The sequence below is a fragment of the Neofelis nebulosa genome, chromosome 3, assembly GCF_028018385.1.
Source record: "Neofelis nebulosa isolate mNeoNeb1 chromosome 3, mNeoNeb1.pri, whole genome shotgun sequence".
Lineage (NCBI taxonomy): Eukaryota > Metazoa > Chordata > Mammalia > Carnivora > Felidae > Neofelis > Neofelis nebulosa.
In genome coordinates this window covers 106,779,098-106,804,694 of record NC_080784.1, presented here as the reverse complement: position 1 = coordinate 106,804,694, position 25,597 = coordinate 106,779,098, and the positions used below count along the sequence as shown (strand labels likewise).

Sequence of the window (25,597 nt, the reverse complement as noted above, 5' to 3'; positions counted from 1 at the left end):
TAAAAATCCAAACCAATATTAGTAATCTGAGTTCATCAATTCATTTCAATTTCAATATTCATTTCAATTTTATATCCTCTATACTGTAACATGTTACATATATTTGTAGCCGCCAAATCAATACTCACGGTGCTTTCAGTCATTTGCAGACATGCACAAAGCCTCAAAAAATGTGCATTGCCCAGCTGAGGCGTCAGAAGAAGATAATCTGCTTGTTTATTTCAGCTCTCAAACTGAAACAAGTGTCCTTTTCCCAGTCTATTTAGTGCCATGTTTATTGCACTATTACTCATGCTTCAGTGAAACTTATCCGACACCTGTATTTTCTCCATAAGGCACATCACAATCATAGCCTTCTTCCACTTAATAATGCTAGGTAGCACTAGATAGCACTTCAGCACTGTGCTCAGGGGGCATTTTAAACAGTGAAATGATTAACAAAAAAAGCATAAAAATGCAAAATAAATTTTAAAAAAAGTACTAACAGACCACAAAATTCTTAATTGTTTCCAAGATTGAGAGCTAAAATGAGAAGGCAGAGCACTGCCTTGTTCAACCTTAACTCTAGAAGCAATGGCTGAGCATTAGCTAATGCAGTGTTTTACTGTAATTTTAGAGAGTGGAACTACTGTGAATAAGGAGAACTAAGTACAATTTCATAACCCCAGAGTCTCTTAAAAGGCTAGAGTATTGAAACCTAAATCATAGAGAAAAGGTTAACACCTCTGCCTGACACAAGCAGTATTATGAATATTAGATTATTTGCTATTATATAAAAGCTACATTTTTTTTAAGTAGGCTCTAAGCCCAGGGCACCTGGGTGGCTCAGTTGGTTGAGTGTCCAACTCTTGATTTCAGCTCAAGTCATGATCCCCCGGTCATGGGATTGAGTCCCACGTCAGGCTCTGCACTGAGTGTAGAGCCTGCGTAAGTCTCCTTCTCTCTCTCTCTCTCTCTCTCTCTCTCTCTCTCTCTGCCTCTGTCTCTCTGCCCTTCTCCCCTGCTGAAACACCCTCTCTCTAAAATAAAATAAAAAATAAAATACAAAATATGTATTTCTAAAAAATAAAACAATTAAGTTCTAGGCCCAACGTGAGGCTTGAACTCAGGACCTTAAGATCAGGAGTTGCATGCTCTATGGACTGAGCCTGCCAGGCACTCCAAAAGCTACATTTCTTATATAACAGTATATATGGCTTATAGGAGAATAGAAAAATTTAAATAGACTCTAATTAGTATCTCTTCACAATTCTGAATCAAGTCAGCATGCTGCCAGTATTTTCAATTGATTCACAGAAATTAATTTTAGGTAAGAAATAACTCATTAGAACAAACCTGAATAGTTAGAAATGTTCATCAAGTAACCATTCCAAATAATTAGGTTTTTCTTACTTGTAGCCAAGCTGGCGACAAATCACAGTTGCGTCCTTATCAGTCCACCCATCATCACAAATTGTTCCCCACTGGCCATTGATGAAAACCTCCACTCGTCCTTCTTTCTTATTTTCTCCATCCATCAGTCTGATAGGAAAACCTAAGTCATGATTCAAAAGTATTAGAAAAGCCAAAACAGCAAACTGATGTCAAAGTATGAAAGACTTTGTAAAACACAAATCATTTTTTTAAATTAACTATATAATTAGCTGGGTAATACGAAAGAGTGAATGAGAGACAAGTGTTAATAAAAAACCATATACACTTTTGCAATATCTTTTGAAGTCTTTGGGTCAGAGTACTCACTTGCTCAACTATGAATTCCCAAGCACTTGGAACAGTGCCTCACATATAGAGGACATGCCATAGCTGTTTGTTGTATGAATGAATAAATGAATGAATGAATAATTAGCACTGTAATTTGTGAATGGTTTTATTACCACTAACTTCTTTTTTTTTAACTTAGGTTCAATTTATAGTGTAGTATTGGTTTAAGGAGTAGAATTTAGTGATTCATCATTTACACATTAACACCCAGTGCTCATTCCAACAAGTGCCCTCCTTAATGCCATCACCCATTTAGCCCATTCCCCTGCGCACCTACCCTCCAGCAACCCTTAGTTTTCTATCATTAAGAGTCTCTTATTATTTCCACTACCTTCTAAATAGTAAAAGATATTTCCTTGGAGTTGTTTTTGTTTCATGTCTGGTCATTTATCCTTGAACACAGCTAAAAATTTATACTCCAAAGCTGAGATTTTTAAGAAGGCATAAACATACATACCCTTGGCATGCATGGGTAACTTGAATGCATGGGGAGGAAAAAAATGAAGGCAGCTAACAAGGACAATTTCCATCTCAGGCTTCTCATTTACTACTGCTTTCAAAAGAAGGGCTTAAATCATAAAAATTACTAAGATAACTAAAGTTGAATGTAAATGTTATGTACAGCATGGTGAGTATAGTTAATAATACTGTATTTCATATTTGAAAGTTGCTGAGATTAGATCTTAAAAGTTCTCAACACAGGAAAAATAATTTTTTGTAACAATGTAAGGTGATGGGTGTTAATTAGACTTGTGTTGATCATTTTACAACGTATACAAGTACTGAACCATTATGCTGTATGCCTGACACTAATATAGTATGTCCATTATGCCTCAAGACTTTAAAAAATGTTGAAGCTAGAAAATAAAAATAATAAAAATTTAAAATAAATAGAAGACATTCCTTTTTTTTTAAAGTTGAGAAACTGGTCTCTAGCAAACTGAGGTTTATCTAAGTTATGTAAATGATTTATAGAATTTCATGTATCTCTATTGACACCATTAAAGATGGTGCTATTTACCAAGAAGCATAAAATACCTAGGGATAAATCTAACCAAAGATGTAAAAGATCTGTATGCTGAAAACCATAGAAAGCTTATGAAGGAAATTGAAGAAGATATAAAGAAATGGAAAAACATTCCATGCTCATGGATTGGAAGAATAAATATTGTCAAAATGTCAATACTACCCAAAGCTATCTACAGTCAATGCAATCCCAATCAAAACTGCACCAGCATTCTTCTTGAAACTAGAACAAGCAATCCTAAAATTCATGTGGAACCACAAAAGGCCCCGAATAGCCAAAGTAGTTTTGAAGAAGAAGACCAAAGCAAGAGGCATCACAATCCCAGACTTTAGCCTCTACTACAGAGCTGTAATCATCAAGGCAGCATGGTATTGGCACAAAAACAGACACAATGGACCACAACAGACCAATGGAATAGAATAGAAACCCCAGAACTAGACCCACAAACGTATGGCCAACTCATCTTTGACAAAGCAGGAAAGAACATCCACTGGAAAAAAGACAGACACTTTAACAAATGGTGCTGGGAGAACTGGACAGCAACATGCAGAAGATTGAAACTAGACCACTTTCTCACACCATTCACAAAAATAAATTCAAAATGGATAAAGGACCTGAATGTGAGACAGGAAACCATAAAAACCCTAGAGGAGAAAGCAGGAAAAGACCTCTCTGACCTCAGCCGCAGCAATTTCTTACTTGACACATCCCCAAAGACAAGGGAATTAAAAGCAAAAGTGAACTACTGGGACCTTATGAAGATATAAAAGCCTCTGCACAGCAAAGGAAACAACCAACAAAACTAAAAGGCAACCAACGGAATGGGAAAAGATATTTGCAAATGACATATCGGACAAAGGGCTAGTATCCAAAATCTATAAAGAGCTCACCAAACTTCACACCCGAAAAACAAATAACCCAGTGAAGAAATGGGCAGAAAACAGGAATAGACACTTCTCTAAAGAAGACATCCGGATGGCCAACAGGCACATGAAAAGATGCTCAATGTCGCTTCTTATCAGGGAAATACAAATCAAAACCACACTCAGATATCACCTCACGCTAGTCAGAGGGGCCAAAATGAACAAATCAGGAGACTATAGATGCTGGAGAGGATGTGGAGAGACGGGAAGCCTCTTGCACTGTTGGTGGGAATGCAAATTGGTGCAGCCACTCTGGAAAACAGTGTGGAGGTTCCTCAAAAAATTAAATATAGACCTACCCTATGACCCAGCAATAGCACTGCTAAGAATTTACCCAAGGGATACAGGAGTACTGATGCATAGGGGCACTTGTACCCCAATGTTTATAGCAGCACTCTCAACAATAGCCCAATTATGGAAAGAGCCTAAATGTCCATCAACTGATGAATGGATAAAGAAATTGTGGTTTATATACACAATGGAGTAGTACGTGGCAATGAGAAAGAATGAAATATGGCCCTTTGTAGCAACGTGGATGGAACTGGAGAGTGTGATGCTAAGTGAAATAAGCCATACAGAGAAAGACAGATACCATATGTTTTCACTCTTACGTGGATCCTGAAAAACTTAACAGAAACCCATGGGGGAGGGGAAGGAAAAAAAAAAAGAGGTTAGGGTGAGAGAGAGCCAAAGCATAAGAGACTCTTAAAAACTGAGAACAAACTGAGGGTTGATGGGGGGTGGGAGGGAGGGGAGGGTGGGTGATGGGTATTGAGGAGGGCACCTTTTGGGATGAGCACTGGGTGTTGTATGGAAACCAATTTGACAATAAATTTCATATATTGAAAAAAAAAAAAAGATGGTGCTATTTAACTGAAAGTGCCCTCACTGCACCTTGCATACTGTCATGGGTTGAACTGTGAAGTCGTCACGGTGGGCCCTAATCCAGTATGACTGATGTCCTTATAAAAAGGACAAATTTGAATAGTGAGATACACAGAGGGAAGACTCTGTGAGGAGGCACAGGGAGAAGATGGCCATCTATAAGACAAGGAGAGTGACCTGGAACACAGCTTCCCTCTTAGCCCTGAGAAGCAATCAATCCTGATGACACCTGGATTTTGGACCCGGGAAATGTGAGACAACACATACCTGTTGTTTAAGCCATCCACTGCATGGTACTTTGTTACAGCAGCCCAAGCAAACCAATACACTTTAGATCACCTAGTTACTGAAAGGGTCTTCAGCTTTGGGGCCCCTAAGATTTACTGGTACGGATTTAGGGAATACCATGAAGCATGTGGAACTGATTAGAGCTAAAGAGGTGAAGTAAGCAGCTAAAGAAAAAATATCATTTCTCTTTAAAACAACATATGACATTGCTAGATTGGCCTTTGTTTACTGACAGAAAATACTGTTGGCAAGATGAACATACCCTACTTTGATCCTTCTGATCCATTTTTATTTCTCCATCCTTCTTTGTTTTATCCCCAGAGTTGTTGGCACTTTGGTTTCTGTATCTGTCATACTCACTTCGTGGGGCGGGCATCATAGCAGAATCAAGATAGCAAAATCAAAATCAACAAATGTTTATGAAGTGCCTACCCTATGCATGGCTTATGTTGGGGTTTTAGCCATGTCACAAAACACAGTATATTTGAAACATTACATTTCTTATTAACGCATCTGAAAGTTTGGAGTTTTTTCTAAAAGGAATAAGGTAGAAAAGTGATCCTCAAAGAAAAAAATCCAAAAAGGTGAAGTTCTTTTCTTAAAGTTCTTAATTTTTAAATTTTGGGATGTTTGGTCCAAAATTAAGTAAACATATGTACATGGAATTAGATTTCCACATTCCATTCTAGTCATTTTATGGGCAGTTTTTCATATACCATAAAAATAAAAATGAGAAAGTGTTTTTAAAGCCTCAGTTGCATGCTTTGTATAAATAATGCATGCAGTATTTCTGAACCTAACTTTAGCCCTTCGTTTTACAAAATCATTGGATTTTCAATGCTTGAAGGGCAAACTGGATGACAAAAGCCATTCTATCAACACCATCTTACTGTTTAAGTTCTTTTCATTATGGTAGCAATAATATACATGTTTTATTTCTAAAATCTTAAATATAAAATGCTTGGGAAAACTAAATAGTCCTCTGGGCATCTAAGTATCTTTAATATATAATTTAATTATATATTTCAAACTTGGACCTCCAAAAGTTTTAATTTTCCTGTAACATTGATATAATACATTATTTTTAGAAAATAATATTTTTATTAGAAGATAAAATTTAGCTTATGTTAAAAGTCAAATTTTTATATTGTAAAATTAGGTAAGAGACCAGCTCACTGTGGATAAAATCTCTCTAGGATATAAAACTCTGAAATACAGAATTGGTGCAATATTGGGGCACCTGGTTAGCTCAGTCAGAAGAGTATGAGATTCTTGATTTTGGGATCATGAGTTCGAGCCCCACATTGTGTGTAGGGATTACTTAAGTAAATAAAACTTAAAAAAATGATCAGTGCAATATTAAAATGAGAAATCCATATATTTACCATTCTGCATATTTCCCCCAATTCACATAAGTATTAACTACATTCTTATTAGAATTACTTTTATTGAATTAGAATATTACTTTTCAACATTCCACCTACATGTCTACTGAACAAGTATTAATTTTGAGAACACTTTCATTCACATTCAGAGTTAAGGTACACAAGTTATCCTTTAAATACTTGAAAACAGTAATAGTCCAACAGCTCATTATTACAGTGTCAAAGGAGTAAAAAAATCTCAATTGTTTTTAAAAATGCTGCTTTGTATATCACTATTCCATGATTTCCTTCTCTAAACTTCTGTTTTAAATATGTAGTCCTTTTTGATAAGTGGGAAAATAATAATCTCTTTGGATGGATAAATGGTAATATGATTCTATTCTAAAAGTATATTTGGCTCAGACATAATGCTCTTCAGACAAATGAATAGTTAATAAATGTATTACTGAAATTAGGACTCAAGACATTTACAATAATGATCACATATTTTATTAATAATTATCATCCTCAGCTTTTTAAATTTTTAAAAAATATGTCTAGAATCCTAGAATTAAAGATTTTCAGGGTAACTGAAGAGATTAGTTGCCTAACCATATGCATGTATTTAACCACACGGTCCTTCAGATAACTCAGATTATCATATTTTGTATAATATTTATAGTAGTTCATCGCCTGGAATACTGATGAATAACCTTCCTGAATACATCACTCCATGATCGAAATACCTGCTATCTAGGGCTAAGGGTATACATTTCTAGCAAATGTTTTTTTTTTTTTTTTTTAATTAAAAAAAATTTTATGTTTATTTTTGTGAGAGAGCACACAAGCAGGGGAGGGTCAGAGAGAGAGGGAGACAGAGAATCCAGAGCATGCTCTGCTGTGCTTTCCACTGTCAGCACAAAGCCTGAATCCACAAATCCTGATATCATGACCTGAGCTGAAGTTGGACATTCAACCGACTGAGCCACCCAGGCACCCCTTTAGCAAATAGGTTCTATCTCCCCAACCACATACAATCTTTCATCACATAATCCTGGGAGGATTACAATCCCCCAGAAGAAGAAAGGATTAAGAGAAGAGGACAAATGAAAAGCAAAGTTGGAAGTATGGCTTGTAAGGGATAGAGTAGAATATTGTATTTCTACTTGGTATAATGCTAGATTAGTGCAGTGAGTTCTCACAGTTTAGAATACAAGGAGGAATCAACTATGTACTTTGACAAACTTAAATATACAATACAGTTAATACTGTGAGATTCAACAAGTTATGTTATTTTATAATGTGAAGACTTAAGCTTCACAGTCTCAAAACAGAAGGATACAAAAGGGGTTGATTCAACTCTGAGGTGAAAAGTAAAGACCACTTGGGATTATTTTAACATCTATTCACCAAAAAATATGTGTTTGGATATATAATAGAGCCATGGTAGTGTCTTGACAAGTCTTTTTAATATCTCCCTGTGTCTTATCCATTCATATTTATTCTGCCATCCTCAAAAGATGTTAAGATGTTAAGAATAGTCAGATGTTAATTAAATCTGTCAAGGACATGTACGTGCTTTCTGCTCACAAAAGGATCTTTATCCATAAATATTTCCAGACTATTAGATGAGCTACTTACCTTTTATCCAATCAGAAGTCTAGAGAAATTTGGAACTGGGGAACAGTATAAGACACTGATGGGTTTCTAGAGTAACAGGGTACCTTAAAAAGATGGATTGACTATTTTCTTCAGTGAATCCACTTAGGAACCCACTGAGAAATTTGAAAGATCTAGGTTAGGACACAGCAATGAATGGCTGGTGACCAATGACTGACAAGACCTTGGAACTAAAGAAGAAATAAATCATAGGAGAGAGAGCTATTGTTTTGTTCCGATTTTTTAAAATCCTGTCCCCAATTTTTCCTTAGAATTCAAGATGAATGAGAATCAGAATAGGGGACCGATGAATAGGGCAACAGACATTATAGCTTCTTCACTCAATATTTCACATCCATGTGACTATAAAGATTTTTAGTGAGAAATGTAAGCTTCTAGGTAAAGAACAGTAACTTTAGGAGCAAAAATTTTATAACATTGGTGGAGAGACTCAAAAGTTGATTTAGAGCATTATTAGAAAACTGACTTAAAAAAGCCAAAGCTGAGAAATGTTTCACATGCCGGACCAGTGGATAGAGGTGCATGGGCTATTGAATTATGGATACTCAAAAGCTGTGGCCAGTCCTCACCCAGTGATAGTCTGTGTCCATTGCCACCAGGGTAGCAGGTGATACCAACATCTTCCCGATGGCTGCAGTCATGCTTTCCCCACTGCCTCCGGGAACACTGAGTGAAACTTGTTTCCTTTCCGGAGCAGCTGACATCATCCAACCATATGGGCCCTGTGCTTTCTTCAAAGTGGTTTGCAGAGGCTTGTTTGCCATATCTGTGGCAATAAAATAAACGCTGTGCATGGAACTGCTGTCTCTTGTGTCAAGGAACCACAAAACATAAAAACAAACAACCTAATTAAGCATCACAACTCGAGGATATTTGTTCTTTCTCCTATCTTAAGGACACAGTTCTTAGAGCAGTGTTCACTCCAGCACACATTTTGATCACATGAAAATTTCTGATTGATTCAACAGGCACCTAATGGATAATTAACTCATGAGAGAGAATGCAAAACAAGATAGAACTCCAATTTCTGACAATGGAAATAATATCATGAACCATAAAACCAGAACAGTTGTCTTGTCTCAGCTCTGATGAGCCACCTGATTTCATCACCTTCTCTAGACCTCTTTGGTATCATCCCTTTCAAAATAAAACTGTGTATATTAGTTCAGTGATTCCTCAAACACTACACCCAGTCCATCATGAGACTTGCTTGGATTTCGGCCATAAAAATCAAATAACAGCAATGTTCTTAGCTTTTCATAAGGTTACATAAATCTGATTTTTAAATTTTTTAGAAATTATCTTTGTGTTCCAATTGACCTTAATTATAACAATGCACTACAAAAATTATAATAAATATATACATTATAGAACTCGGTAAAATCTACAAAAAAAAAATTGGTAACTAAGTCATTCATCCTTCACCAATTTTACTTTCTTTGTTCTGTAAAATCCAAATCTCTAGAAATCACTGAGCTAAAAACTATTTAAGGTGCCTTTCAGGCCTAAGAGTCTATGTAATTAAACTCTTACTCTTAAAATTTTATGTCAATCACTTCCCTCACTGAATGCTTTCATTATTTCTGTACAAAGAATATAAAGAGATCTTTCTGGCATGAAGTTTCCCAATTATTTTCCTTTGCACATATTTGATACATTTATCTAAGAAGATGAACATTTTAATAGATTAAAACAGTGCAGCTTTTAATTAATTATTCTAAGATTTCCCCTATTTTGCTGACTAATCAAATCTGAGCTAGAAAAAAAATTATCCTAAATCTCATATTGCTACCACTTTCAACTTATACCATTTATCCAAATAATGCATCATTCTGATTGCTGTCTGTCCATATCAACTATAGAACAGATGACAAGAGGTCATTTTACTTTGGGATTTTATTTGTGCAAAGAAACTTAAGAGTTCACCCATTCCTCATTCCAAAATGGTATTCTGCTTTAGAAATTCTCCTGTAAACCAAAAGTACATGTGGTACATGCCTATTTTACCTTCCAACACAATCTTATAGAACTGTTAACAAATATTAGTGAGAATACTTTTTGAACCATTAAATTCTGATTCTCTGTATATACAAGAAAAATTGAATATATTTGTAAAACAAAATTAATAAAATAGAAACACTAAGTCTCATTCTGTTGTTTTTATTAATAAGGAAAAATATGAAGATAGTGACTAATAATATTTATGAATCTTTCTAAATCTGTGAAAATAGAATGCAGTTCTCAGGTCTAACATTCACTTAAAGATGAAATAGCATTTATTAAATAATTCTTATTAATTAAGCATTAATATTTATTTGGTTTGTACATCATACCCCTCAACCCAATAATTATAACTGCACTGTCCATGAAAATTCAAAATATTGGGCAATAATATGTATTTATATCTTCATGATATCATTAGTTATAACAGGAAAAATTAAACTAACCTAAATATTAAGTAAATTATGACATGAATATTCAATGGACATTATGTTATCATTAAAAATTATGACTGTAGTACTATAAAGGTAAGAAATATGGATAGAAAATGCATGTACTTACTATTAAAGTTGTTATAAAATTATACACACAAATTATAATAATAATGGCTTAAGAATGGAAAAATTAGGGGTAGTTTTTAATTTTTATTTTCTAAAATCTAATATTTTACATTACTTTGACAAATTTAAAAAATATGTTTAAACACGATCATACCTAGCTTGGATGAAAGTATATTTTTAAGGTTTAATGAGTATATGCAATTAGCTCTGTCTCAAGCATGAAATAATTTTGCCAATTTTTCCAACCCTGAGAATTAATTCAAGCATGACCCAGAAATATGAAAAACAAGAAAGAATGGGCATTCATAAGCTTCATTCAAATATTAGCTAAAAGGCATCATTTGCAGACCAACTGAAATCTTCACTCTGGAATGCATTATGTGTGTGACATGAAATATATTGCCCAAAGTGTGATACTAGCTTTTAAGAGAGTAAGGTCAAGGGTGAGTTTTAAAGGTCATCTCATGACAAGAAGGCTGTTTTTCTCAAATAAAAGTGATAATTATCATCACATTTAAGCAAGGGATTGACACTGGGCTTGCCTGCAATTTTAGACACAATGATGTCAGAACTAAGGACATCTAGTAGCAGTGATGCGTCAGAAGAAAGTTGAGCATTCAAAGTATACAGTCTTACTTGAATGGACACAAAGAAAACCTAAAAGTCACCGATGGCTCCAATCAATTACTCAAGAAGAGGGGTGGTGACAGGAAAGGTAATGAGATAAAAACAAGGCATGGTTATTTGTCATCACAGAAAATGTTATTTTTTTTAATTTTTATTTTTTATAGTTACTCCATATATAGATAGGTGAATAGGCAGGTAGGTAGGTAGACAGATGATAGAGAACATGCACTTTTAGTATGATAGAAATTATAAGTAAGGATCGTAAAATGAGAATTTAAAAAATGTAACTTGCATTGAGCTGCATCATATCAATGGACCTTACTTAAATCCCAGTTGTCGGCAAACCACATATGTATTCAGCTCAGTCCAGCCATCATCGCAGACAGTCCCCCACCGTCCCCTATAATACACCTCCAGGCGACCCTCATGGCTGCCTTTACCACCTCCAAGTCTGATGACCCCATCTGTGGTAAGAAGGAGACACAGAGACTTAGCAAACCACTTATCAAAAAAGGAACAACATTTTAATTTCACTAAAATTATCACCTCTCTCTCTAGGCCTTTTGTTTAACTTATTTCAAGACTGCTCAGTGATCTGTCATTGGACTGTTTCTGAAGTATGACATAACATATATTTGTCCTAACAAAATATTCTTTTCTCCTTATTTGCACTTCTAATTTCTGATCAGAAAAATATACTCTGATATAATTCGAAACTAGTTATTTAGATTTCTCCAGATTAAATAATATTTGGGAAATTTCCTATAGCTTCAATCTCCAGAAGTATGAGAAAATTAGTCATTTAAACTTAAAAAATAAGAAAACATCGAAACTTGGAAATGGTTCAAAATTTTAACTGCAAATGAAAAAAGTACTGAAATACGAAGACAGAAAAAGCTATTCTGGTTAAAGTGTGGTCTATCATGTCAATGCATTTATTATTCCTTAGGCATTCATAAATTATAAAAACTGGGGTACACGTCTCACCTGTGTTCTTTTATTGATAATACAGATCTGAATTTGAAGCTTATGAATTCAATGAATAATTAATTCCCAGAAAACCCTGTTAAGAGCTGCATAGCAGATATATAATACATTTATCCCCCCAAAAGTAGATTTAAAAGCCATTTCCATGCAAGATAATCCAAACATCCCCAAACGAAACATATAAATAATCCTGGGGAAAGGTGATACTTTTCATGAATCTCTGGGATCTGTAAAGTAAATGGTCTCTTAGCAACATAATCACTTATTAATGTAATACTTTACAGTCTGCAAAACACTGCTACACATTTTACCTCATTTGACCATCACAGTAACACTACAAAATTACACTCATTTGAAAGAGGAGGAAATGGAGACCCAAAAAGATGATGTTCTCTGGCTTAAAATCTGGTATAAATTTTATATTTATATTGTATATAAACATGTTATTCTGCTAATAAAAACAACAGCATGTGTAGAACTATATAAATAAAAAGGTATAAGCGTGCCTGGGTGGCTCAGTCGGTTAAGTGTCCGACTTCAGCTCAGGTCATGATCTCACGGTCCGTGAGTTCGAGCCCCACATTGGGCTCTGTGCTGACCGCTCAGAGCCTGGAGCCTGTTTCAGATTCTGTGTCTCCCTCTCTCTGACCCTCCCCCATTCATGCTCTGTCTCTCTCTGTCTCAAAAATAAATAAACGTTAAAAAAAAAATAAAAAAAAAATAAAAAGGTATAACTTCAGCACTTCATGGGCCCTCCAAAGTTTTTATTTTCATTTTTTAAAGAAAGATTACAAACCCCACTTATTTTCTTCAAGTTCTTTTTACCATAGAAACAATGGATTTGTGATGACCCAACTTCTTGTCTGTCCCTTTCCCCCTTCTTCCCACAAAACATGTAAGTACATATGCAAACGCACTTATTTGTACTCAGACATGCCCTTCTTTTAACACATCCTGACCAGCATGCTGCGATTTGGAACAGTTGGAGAGGTGAGCGCTGGCAAGTTAAGTTGGTTCCTTTACTAGTGTGCTTTACCCGACAATCCCATCAATATGGTTTCACCAGTTAGGAACGTATTCGGAGTCAAGGCAGGTCAATAGATAAAGGAACTAAATATATACCTAGTATATGAAATTTATCATTGCACACTGATTTTGATTATTGGATTTGATTATTTCATTATATATTGCAACAAAATTGTATTTTTAGGACTGTATACCTTTAGGGTGACAAATTCAGAAATATTTATGGATAAGAACATACCATTTTAATACACAGCTTGTGTTCATTTGGGTTTTTGTTTTTGTTTTTTAGTTTTATTTGTAGGATTTATTTGCATGCTCATTTATATTATCTTAAATTGAAGAGAAAAAAAGGTAAGCCCAGATGGTGGTGCGGGCAAGAGTTGGTAGATTAATGGGGTGAAATTCTTACCTGTCAGAGGGGTACAGGACACTCCAGCATCTTCTTTATGGTCACAGTTATGCTCTCCCCAGGAACTCTTTGGACATTGTTCAATAGAAAGCTCATTCCCAGTACAGCGTACCTCATCCAACATTATTGGACCAGAGCCTTCCCCAAAATATGCCTGGTTCCATGCTTTGGCAATGCCACTGAACAAACATAAGAATTCTGGATTAGACATTAAAAGTTAGTCAGACATAATTTCTTTTACCCCAGTAAAGGCATATTTATGATTAATCCATACTTCCCCTTACCAATTCACTCCCATAGCTCATATATGACTAGCTGTATTTCTTTCTTGTTCATTTGTAACTCTTTATATTTTTGGCCATCACAAATGTTTTAATTTTTTTTTTAAATGTTTGTTTATTTTTGAGAAAGGGAGACAAAACACGAGCAGGGGAAGGGCAGAGAGACAGGGAGACACAGATTCCTGAAGCAGGCTTCAGGCTCTGAGCTGTCAGCACAGAGCCCAACATGGGCTGACCTGAGCCGAAGTTGGACGCTTAACCAACTGAGCCACCCAGGCGTCCCGGCCATCACAAATGTTTTAGACTGCTAGTTATCCCCCAATATTTACTCTCCTTTTCTTCATTAGAAATGGAAACACAGATTTTTAGGAGGGCAATGGCTATCCTGAGTAAAGACCACATTTACCAGCCTCTTCTCCTTCCAGATAACTGTTTGTTTTAAAATACACAGAGCATAACATTTACCACTTTAACCATTTTTAAGTGTACTAAGCACATTCTCATTGTTGTGCAACTATTACCACTACCACCACCCATGTCCAGAACTCTTTAATCATCCCAAACTCAAACTCTGTACCCATCTCAGATGACTAAGTTTTGACCAATGATATTTAAGTAGAAGTGTTGTCCTATATCACTTCCAGGAAGATCTTTGTTCCACTCTCTCCTTTCTGCTGACTTTGCAAGGCAGAGGTGATGGCTAGAGCTTGAGAAGCTATATTGGTCCATGAGGTGCTATGTTAAGAATGACAGAACTACAAGCAAGAAAGAGCCTGGGCCCTGATGATTGTGGAACCACCATACTAGCCTTGAGCTGGCTACCTCTGTTCTCTTGAGAGAGAAATAAACTCTTATCTTGCTTAAGCCACTGTTATTTTCAGTTCTCTGTTACTCACAACCAAACATATTTCTAACTAAAACATCTCTTGACTCAAATTTATTTGTACTAAATTTACTTCTGCCACAATTCAAAGTGATACCACATTCTAGAACGTCAGATTTCACTCAAGATGATCATGATTGACTGTCAAAATGATTAATAACTTCAGAAATTGCAATTTCAACACCTTTTAGCCTTTTAATTTTTAGAGTAGAGCATTTATATTTGTGGTTATTCCCCATTATTTTAGTTGCCTTTTTCTCACATCATTATAACTACCTTGAGAATTTAAACCAAAATATATTGAAGGGAAAAAAAAGTTTGCTAAATGTGTATAATACCCCAGCAATGGCAAAGTTTTAGATAATCAACTTCATGGTTAAAGAAGAGCTTATTTGACTAATCTAGATACCATGGAAGTTTCTTCTAAGAGAACGTGTCTAAAACAAACCCGAGGGGTGGCTAGGTGGCTCAGTTGGTTAAGTGTCCAACTCTTGGTTTCTGCTCAGGTCGTGATCTCATGATTCGTGAGATCAAGCCCCGCACTGGGCTCCACTCTGACAGTGCAGAGCCTGCTTGGGATTCTCTCTCTTTCCTCTCTCTGCCCCCTGCCCTGCTCATGCTCTCTCTCTCTCTCTCTCTCTCTCTCTCTCTCTCTCAAAATAAATAAACTTAAAATTAATTAATTAATTAATTAATTAAATAAGGAAAACCCCCAAACATCTGAAAGTTAAACCCTTTAATACCCTTTATTAAAGGTATTAATAAAGTTAAACTTTTTAAATACCATTAAAGCAAATACTTGTTCCATTATCACTTGACCCACTTCCTGTTTAATATCCAGAGATTCTGCAAGGGGAAAGATAAAGGAATGTTTATAGGAAGAGGTGTGAAGAAAGCTGGAGGAAAGGAAAAATAGGTAGCTTATGCAGCATATTTTGGTGGAGTTAAAATTTTTAAATTTAGAATCCTGACACTTGAGTCACTACCTGATATTTGTCATACAGTAGCCTCTAAGAAGACTGCCCCAACAAATATTAAAGATTAATATCTAGAGCTAATCAGACAAATGTGAAAGGAAAAAAAATAATCCTAACACAAATGAAATTACCAAATGATACAACTTGATGAGTGAATTTGTTTTGCTAGGGGATACATATGGCAGAACAAAAAGCCATTTCTACTCTTCGGGAAAGAAGGAATAAATGCTCAATTAATAGGATTTTTTTTAATGAAGTTTTCAGTTGTTTCAATGTATGTCTATGTGCCCACAGAAGAGTGTAATATGGACACACATATACATGTTCATATATTACTGACCATGTCCAAAAGCTTATTCTTTCCAAGCTGAATCTTTGAAGAAGAAAAGCAGATGTGGAGACAGGCCTTCAGATTCAAATCTGGGCTCTATTTTTACCAACGTAAGCTGCCCCGGAGAAGTTACAAAAACCTTCCAGGCCTGAAATGCTTCTTTTGAACATAGGGATGATAAATGTTCCCTTGCAGGGTTATAAGAATTAAACTGATGCAAAGTAGGAACTGAATAAATGTTGGTACCTTTCCCAATCTGGCACTTTCAAGAAGCTTCCCCTTCATGGTTGATGAAGAGCATATTTTTCACTGCTAAGCAATTTATTTAAAAACCATTTGGCATTTGGTTTAAACAAACAGCATAGTTTTTGTTCTCCCTGCTCCCCAAAGGTAGAGTCAGGCAAGTGGTGGGCAGGGTTGAATCAATGAAAATCTTAACATTTTCTGGTTTTAAGGTTGCAAACATGTTTTAATTAATTAATTAATTTGTTTTGAAATCATTTAACAAAATTACTTATGGAAGTAATCTGTAGCCTGTAAGATATTGGACAAGTCTACGTTGTTTTTTTTTAAGGACCGTAAGATGATGGCCCAAAAGATCATTAAGCTATGACTTACATCACTCAACTTGGGATTCTTGTGGCAGAGACACAGATAATCGGAGGCCAAAATTTTCAAGCCTTTTAGTGCACGTAAGGCATTTTACCAAAACAATTGTAGTAACCAAAAAAAATTTTTTTTCTAAAGATAGCATTTATGCTCCTAGAAAAATATATTCTATACCCAAATGATCTTGTAATAGTAGTCTCTAAGGCTGTGAATAAATTTAAATGTTTTACGTTGCCCATAGTAGAGTAGATATCGCCTTCCAAAAGAAAAGATTTTCATATAACATTCACACGAAATTGAACATGGGAACAGTGTAATACCCACTGAAAATAACTCTAAAGTCATGTACTGATGGTGAGTTAGTCCAGAATTTGGAAGCCCGAATAACTGAAATGTATTATTTTAAATATGTTAATATATTTACTAAGTTTGGTTCAAAGAAGGGAGGTGCTTGGAGATGCATTCCTGAGACCTGCGGCACCTTTTTTAACAGGGACAGTCCAGGATGAAAGCAAAGAATCTGATCCCTTGCTGTGGCTCCTGAGCAGAGATCAGCAAACTCCCACCCAAGGGGTAAATTCAGCACACCACCTGTTTTTATATGGCCAGGAGTGAAGAGTGGTTTTTACACTTTATAAATGGTTGAGGAAAAATCAAATCAAGAATATAGTTTTTGACATGGGAAGGCCATATGAAATTCAAATTGGACTGTCCAGAAATAAGGTTTTTTGGAACAAAGCCACACTCATTCCCAACTTACTATCTATGGCCGCCTTTGTACTACAAAGGCACAGTTGAGTAGTTGCAAAGTCTAAAGTACTTACTATCTGGCCTTTCACAGGAAAAGTTTGTTGACCCTTGCTCTAAAGGAAAGAGATTAATGAAAGCAAATATGAAAGCTGATGTAGAGAACACTGAAAGTTGGAGAACACAGGCAGAGGAGACAGGATGACTGATGAAGGTCATGGGGAAGCCAGATAGGAAAGCTTTGGAGAAAGGCAGATTAACAGCCTCCTTGGATCATTGCCCTGGGATAAATGCCAGGAAAGAAAAAGATCTACTGAAGAAAATTTCAGTGGGTACAATTCACTGAGCCAGGATTAGGTGCTATAAGGAATATGGAAGAATATAAAATATGGAAGAATATAAAATTTGATCCCAACTCAGAAGCAAAACGTAAATTTCAGAGGGTTTAAAGAGGTAAATATTGAAAGAAAGAAAGAAAGAAAGAAAGAAAGAAAGAAAGAAAGAAAGAAAGAAAGAAAGAAAGAAAGAAAGAAAAGGAAGGAAGGAAGGGAGGAAGGAAGGAGGCACCTGGGTGGTTCAGTCATTTAAGTGTCTGATTTGGCTCAGGTCATGATCTCATGGTTCATGAGTTAGAGCCCCATATCGGGCTTTCTGCTGTCAGCACAGAGCCCACTTCAGATCCTCTGTCCCCCTCTCTCTCTGCCTCTCCCCAACTCATTCTCTCTCTCTCTCTCTCTCTCTCTCTCTCTCTCTCAAAAAAAGAAACATTAAAAGGAAAGAAAGGAAGAAAGAAAGAAAGAAAGAAAGAAAGAAAGAAAGAAAGAAAGAAAGAAAGAAAGGAGAAAGGAAGGTTAAGAGGTCACTAGAATAAAATGAAGACCATAGTATAAGAATAACATCACCTTGGGACAAAGAGGATTTCCTGAGCAAGATAAGAAACCCAAAAGTCAGAAAAACTAAAAAAAGTGTAATTTAACCACATATAAATTTAAATACTGTATAGCAAAACACACCATAATCATAGTCAAAAGGCAAACCAACAAGCAGGAAGAAATATTTGTAATATATAACAGCAATCAAAGAAAAGAACTCCTAGAAATTAATAATAATGTTATAATTACACTATAATGAAAGACAAAACAACCAACATAAAGTAGGGGAAGGGAGAAGATCAGGCTATTCACAGAAGAAATATTCATGGCTATTGAACAAATGACAGGTCAAATGGTCAGGTAATGGTCAAATTAAGACAATAGGAATGCATTCTTAGCTAACATATATTTTTAGAGATTTAAAAGATTAGTATCATTTTTTGTACAATATTTAAGCTAAAAGGTTACAGACTAAAGTCTTTTTATTCCCTACCCACCCCACTCCAAAACCAACCCTAAATTAATGATTAGCTGGGAGTGATTCAAGATAGGCTGGGCAGAGTAACTGAAATATATTGTGTTTCAAATATGTTAAAGATCATGTGATAGAGGTCCTAGGGAAAAACGAAAGGCCTGATTAGTTGCCTCTGAACTGCATCCCTTCCTTAAGGGAGAACACAAAATACAGAGGAATAACCCCCTAGTCGTGACTCTGGGGAAAGTCATCTATGATAAAATGCTCTTAAAACACTACTTGGGTGTTTTATGATCTTCCTTATATATTTCCATATTTTCCATTATTTATAAATATTATTTTAATGATCACAAAATGTTTAATTGAAATAAACCAGTCAGAAAAAATTGAATAAATCTGATGACAACAACAAAAATGTGAACCAGGAAACTATAATGCAACACAGACTAGGTTTTTCTGGCTCATTTTCGAGTTTATTAAAATTAAGAAGAATTTTACATATACACATATTCCTTCAGAGCCCATAGTATTTCCTGGTGTCCTCGACTGTGCTGGCTTTTAGGGAACATCAAAGAAGCTGATGACTCTGCTTTTACAGAGATTGGGCAATACTGGGAAAAGCAACATAAAACTCATGGACTGTTAAAGTCAAATAATTGCCACGTGAATTCGATAAAGCTGTGTGTTCTTTGTCTTTCCCTTATGGAAATTATTCCCACACCAACCCCCAGCAGTTCATTTGTAGTAAAATTTCCAGTGTGGCCCACTTTCTTACCCTCTGACCACAGAATAAATTTGTGGAATAGGGGTGCTCTAATATAATACACTGATTTAATAAATCAAGGTTGTTTTTTTTTCTGTAAAGCTATTTGACCTACATAACAGCAATGCCCAATAAACACTAAATTGATTCTACCTCTGATCCTTATCCAAAACATTCTTAAATCTATTTAGCTAATCTGATTGTATTTGTGTGAAGTTTGTTTTCATAGAAAAAGACCAAATAAATAGCACCATCTAACTAATTCAATCCCCAGGCTTAGTTACTACTTTAAGTAGATGCAAAATAGAGTTGGGCAATTCTATTGTGCAAGATTATTGTTTGTTGGGTTATGAAAGATTAGTCCTTTCACTTCAAATATCAGTGTGTGACACTTATAACCTATGAGTGAAAAACCTCGTCTTTAATGATCAATATCCTAGGTTTCTCTCTGGAGAACAAATCCCCTGCATTTCCAATAGTGATATTTGATGTACACTGAATGATTACTACATGCCAGGCACTGGTCTAACAGCTTTATATGTATTAACTCATTTATTCCTCCCTACAACCCCATATTATGATCCCCATATACAGATGAGGAAACTGAGGCCCAGAAATTAAGTGATTTGCCCAGCGTTATACCACCACTGGATAGTAAAACTTGTCTGGCAAAAACAGAGCTAACTCTGAAACATTTTGCTATCTTACAGCCTCTTGGGGCATTCTCAATGAGGTATCTATGGCACCTCAAATGTAGTCTATCTAAAATGTGTCATCATCATTTTCTCCCTACAATTTACCTTTATCTCTTGACTTCCCTATTTCTTTCAGGTCTATATTGGTATTTATTCTTAATAACACCTGGCTATTTTGCAAATACTATAACATGAAAGAAAAAAATTCTACAGTGGGAACCATAAGTCTCAAGATTCTGGTTCTCATTTAACAGTATGACTTTGGGGCTTCAGGTAATCACAGAGGGACTAATTTCCTCTTCTGCTAGACAAGGTCTCTCTCCTGCTCAATAACTCCCTGTACCAAGTTTATCTTTATGGTAAAATCTATAAAATGTGAAAAAATTAATGAACAGTAAAATAAAAAAAAGGAAAGAAGTATTTTTTAAAAGCAATTTGTACCAGATTTTTATTCTGATCACTCAATAAAATTGTTCTGTAGATAATTTCATAGCCAAAAATAAATAAATAAATAAAACCCTAAGAAAGATGTGTTCACAATTTTTAAATTCCTATGTAAATTATGGCATATCCACACAATAAAATATGATGTCATAGTTCTAAGATATGCTTTTAAGGGTTTTGAAAGACACAGGAAATGTTTTAACTTTAACTGCACAAAAGGAATTCTGATTAAAATGTCTCCACCTGAGGGGCGCCTGGGTGGCGCAGTCGGTTAAGCGTCCGACTTCAGCCAGGTCACGATCTCGCGGTCCGTGAGTTCGAGCCCCGCGTCAGGCTCTGGGCTGATGGCTCGGAGCCTGGAGCCTGTTTCCAATTCTGTGTCTCCCTCTCTCTCTGCCCCTCCCCCGTTCATGCTCTGTCTCTCTCTCTGTCCCAAAAATAAATTAAAAAAACGTTGAAAAAAAAAAAAAAATTAAAAAAATAAATAAATAAATAAATAAAATAAAATGTCTCCACCTGAAACTTCACTGTGTACATATGCATTCTCAAGTCAACTTTCTGACATCTGGCTGCCTCCTTTCCTGTTCCTCATCTTTCTCCAAGCTGTGAGTTAATCAAATTGAAGTATCAAAAGTACAGTAATTTCTTTTGTATTTAGGAAGCTTGCCAGCTCCAAAAACTCTACAGACACCATTAAAAGATGAAAGTCAACAAAAACAGCGTCTCGCAAAGAAATTGTAACTACCACTCCAGGGAGGCATGATGTAGTTTCCCTCTGGGAATTCAACAAACAAATAAGACTGAGATGAAATTTGCTTAGGAAAAAATCATAAATCCAGACAAGCAACAATTACGCTGTTATCAACCATGTGCCATTAAAAACTATTTCATCTGAGAGGGCTGTGCCATTAAGTAAGCAAAACAGATTCTAAAGGAAGCACAGTTGCAGAATACTGCTTTAATGCAAGCTTATGAGGTAATTATTAAATCAAGTGAAAGAAATCCAGCAAACAATATCAGCTCAGGGCCTCAGAGTACTTACAATAAAAACAAATATCTACCAAGCTGAATTGTTGCTTGTTGCCTAGGCTCGTGGAGGAGTTCTGCTGCCTTGTATATTGGGACATATTTTTCCTTTCTTTTACTTTTCTAAACATGAATCTCCTCATACAAAACAAAGCAATAAGGGGCACCTGGCTCAGTGGGTTAAACATCCGACTTTTGATTTCGGTTCAAGTCATGACCTCAAGGTTGTGGGATCAAGGCCCACGTTGGGCTCTGCACTGACAGCAGGGAGTCTGCTTCAGATTCTCTTTCTCCCTCTTCTCTGCTCCTCCCTCGCTTGCACTCTCTCTCTCAAAATAAATAAATCAACATTTTTTTTTAAATATAGCAATAAGCTAACGCTCAAGAAAGATATAAACACATGACCCTCACATGCATTCAATGCTAGTATAGTCTTCCTGGTGATTCCATCTCTACATTCTTTCTATGCAATAGACTATTGTTTGTCAAAATGGTCCCTGTTTAATGTAATGTGAAAAAATGTAAGTGAAAAAACTTTTTGGCTCTCAAGAAAATTGTACATTTCAACATAAATTTTTAGGGTCATTTCTATGACTGTAAATATAATTAACATTCACAGTGTGTCTGTGAAATTTTTTTGCATTTTTCTAAGCAACAAAACCTGCCTCTTCCCCAGAGAAATATATTAATAATTAAAAAGCTTTATAGCTTAAATACAGAGTAATCCATACTGCAACTGGTAATGTTAAATATGCTATTACTATACCCTTAACGTTCTTAAAATTTTTTGCAAAGATGTAAGTTTTTTAGTAACTAACATGAAAATCAATTAGTACACCAATGATTACACAAGCGATAGCCCAGTAAATACACACATACAGACCCTAGAATGTTTTAAAATATGAAATTCATATTTTAATTCATAAAACAGCTAACTAAATAGAAGTTCTGCATAAAAAAATAGTGTTTGATAATCTTGCCACCAAATACTTGGTTCACTTTGAATGTTAATAATATCTTTCAACTAGGGGCGCCTGGGTGGCTCAGTCCAGTCGAGCATCCAATCATGATCTCACAGTTAGTGAGTTTGAGCCCTGTGTCAGGCTTGGTGCTGACAGCTCAGAGCCAGGAGCCTGCTTTGGCTTCTGGGCCTCCCTCTCTCTCTGCCCTGCCCCACTCGTACTCTGTCTCTCTCTCTCAAAAATAAATAAACATTTTTAAAAATAATGATAATATCTTTCAACTATAACGGTCCCTAATTTGACTGACCTTGATAGCTGATGTATATTATATACTTGTTACGTGTGCTAACTGCTCTAGTACCTGTGTTAGACAACAGCCCCAATATGTTAGGAGATATGTTATAGATGAGGGAATCTGACCAAGAGATATTCTATAACTCTTCTCATCTCCAGAAGTAGGACTCAAATCCAGGTTGTTTTGAGAACAGGGCACATGCTGATAATTTTATGCTGTGTTGACTCCAACAACACCTGGACACTTTTAAAACCTAGTCTCAAAATTTAATGATTAATAGTAGTTTTCTCAAAGGGAACTAGTTGGCCCTATTTCTGACCCGCCCAAAGAAAAGGATCATACCAGTAAACTTAACACCAGTAAACTTAACAGTAAACTGATCATTATAAGACCCAGAGACACAGGATTTGCCATGCTGTTCCCTTCCCACACATAAATGGTGAAATAGCGGGGAGGTCCCAGAATTGGTTACAGGGGGACTATGTATCTTCACAGTGAAGGACTGGGCCAATGACACCTTAACCCAGTGCTCGTGCTCAAGCTTAGCCTCAGCAGTGGGGAAGACCCCTGGTTGTTCTGTGATGCAAGAGGAGAACACATCCCTTTTGATGGTTCCTGGCCAAAATACTTGCTTTGATCTAATCAAGCATTTGGATCTAGCTTCCTATTTCAGGAATTACAAGAGTCAGAGGAGTAAACTAAATGACACCAGCAAGAAGAAATGAGACAAATCCAGAAGGTAGGACATTCCCCAGAACAACTGGTTCTGTCTCTTCCGCAAGTCAGTGTCATGAATAACAAGAGGCTGTTCTAGATTCAAAGAGACTTCAGGTACACAACATCCAGATGCACTGCATGATCGTGGACTAAATTCTGCTTATGATAAACTGTTGCTCAAGGACATTGTGAGAGAACCACGGGAAACTGAATGTGTGCAGTATTAGGCAATGTTAAGAATGATTACCAATTATATTAGTTGTGATAATGTTGATTTGGCCATGTAGCACAGTGGTCTTACTTTTAAGAGGTACATACTGAAGTATCTAGAAGGGAAAATGTTAAGATGTCAATATTTTCCTTTAAATTGCTTCAGTATAAACACAGAGTTTTGAAAAAGAGGGGGATCAATTGCAAAACAAATGAGTATAAATGGTTTAAGTTTCAAAAATCATGCTTCACTGTCAAGGATTATGCTTAATTGAAAAAAAAATGATACATGAACAGAGAAGCTTTGATCTCAAGAGGCCTCTCCCATCACTACCACCCACAAAGTGCGAAATGAAGAAATTTACAAACTTGAAGTAAAGTATCAATTTTGAAATTTTTAGGCTTGTGAAACCAATGTTCAGAATCACTAAAGAAAAACAGATTAAAAATCCAAAATTACAGCATGCTACTGCAGAATAATCACAACTTGGGCAACATGGTATGCTGATTTTCATACTGCTGTTTTTATTGTATATGCTTCATTCATTTCCACACCTTCTGTGGGAATTATTTTCCTTGCACATTAATAAACATCCTTTGTTCTAAGCACATACCTAACAAATAAGAAAGCAAAGTCAAAAGTTTAGATAATATTTGGGGAGAAGAACCGAACTTCAGTCAAAGCCTAACAACCAGTTTCATGAGATGACTTCGGTAAGTTGCTGTGACTGAGGATGCTGGTTATTACCTAGGAGCAATGTAAAGGCTACTAATGAACAGTAGTAAAAGGCTGAGATTCTTAGGGTATAAAATCAATTGGATTCAGACACAGACAGGGAGACTTATAAGTACACATAAATTTTCTTCAGGGAGCCTACAGCCTAGTACAAAGATCACCAGGTGGCTTTTTCTATTCCTCTGAGGAAATGTGCAATTTAAATACATGGCACCTGCCTCTGGGTATGGAAATAACAGATTCCAAAATTTAAAAACAAGAATAAACACAAACCTCAGGCCCAGCTGCCTGCAGATCACTTCTGCATCTGCTTCATCCCACTGGTCATCACAGACAGTCCCCCACTGACCAGCATGGTAGAGCTCCACTCGGCCTTCCCGGGCGCTGCTCCCACCCACGAGGCGTATGACGGGAAACGCCAGGCCTGTTCCGCGTGAGATTAGAAACAAATTAATTAGGCCAACATATTAACATTGACTGATAAGATTAGATATATTCTATTTATTTGCCATTCTCAGTAATTAAATCATACTTATTAAGCCACTTCAGTGATTTGGACATACACATGCACGTGTATTATGTATTATGGTATTCTTGACCAATTAAAATATTCCAAACTGGGGCACCTAGCATGTAACTCTTGATCTCAGGGTTGTGAGTTCAAGCCCCACATTGGGGGTAGAGTTACTTAAGAAAAAAAATATATATCAAAATAAAAAAAAGTACTCCAAATTGAATTATGTTCATTTAAATAGCTCTTAAGAGGAAGTAGTCTAGGGGTGCCCAGCTGACTCAGTCAGAAGAGCCAGCAACTCTCGATCTCGGAGTTATGAGTTTGAGCTCCACGCTTAGTGTAGAGATTACTTTAAAAAAATATATTTAAAAGAAAAGAGGAAGTAGTCTAAATTCACTTTTCCCCCAACAACCTCAGAAATCAGAAAAAAACACACTCAAAACTGTAGTTTACTGGAAACACATTTGATTTTAATGATATTGTAGTAGTGACACTGATTTTTTAATTTACAGTGACTTGAGC

General features: G+C 35.9%; 1 protein-coding gene across 2 annotated transcripts in view; it reads right to left on the bottom strand.

Annotated features, from left to right (window-relative positions):
* PRSS12 (serine protease 12) overlaps positions 1-25,597 on the bottom strand; it is a 76,261-nt gene that overhangs the window by 30,722 nt on the left and 19,942 nt on the right. For both annotated transcript variants that reach the window (XM_058721519.1, XM_058721518.1), the window contains exons 5-9: positions 24,835-24,985; positions 13,539-13,717; positions 11,439-11,580; positions 8,498-8,694; positions 1,393-1,534 (exon numbers count right to left, since the gene is read on the bottom strand). In XM_058721519.1, the coding sequence (XP_058577502.1) occupies positions 1,393-1,534; positions 8,498-8,694; positions 11,439-11,580; positions 13,539-13,717; positions 24,835-24,985 (811 nt within the window). The remainder of the gene's footprint in view (positions 1-1,392; positions 1,535-8,497; positions 8,695-11,438; positions 11,581-13,538; positions 13,718-24,834; positions 24,986-25,597) is intronic.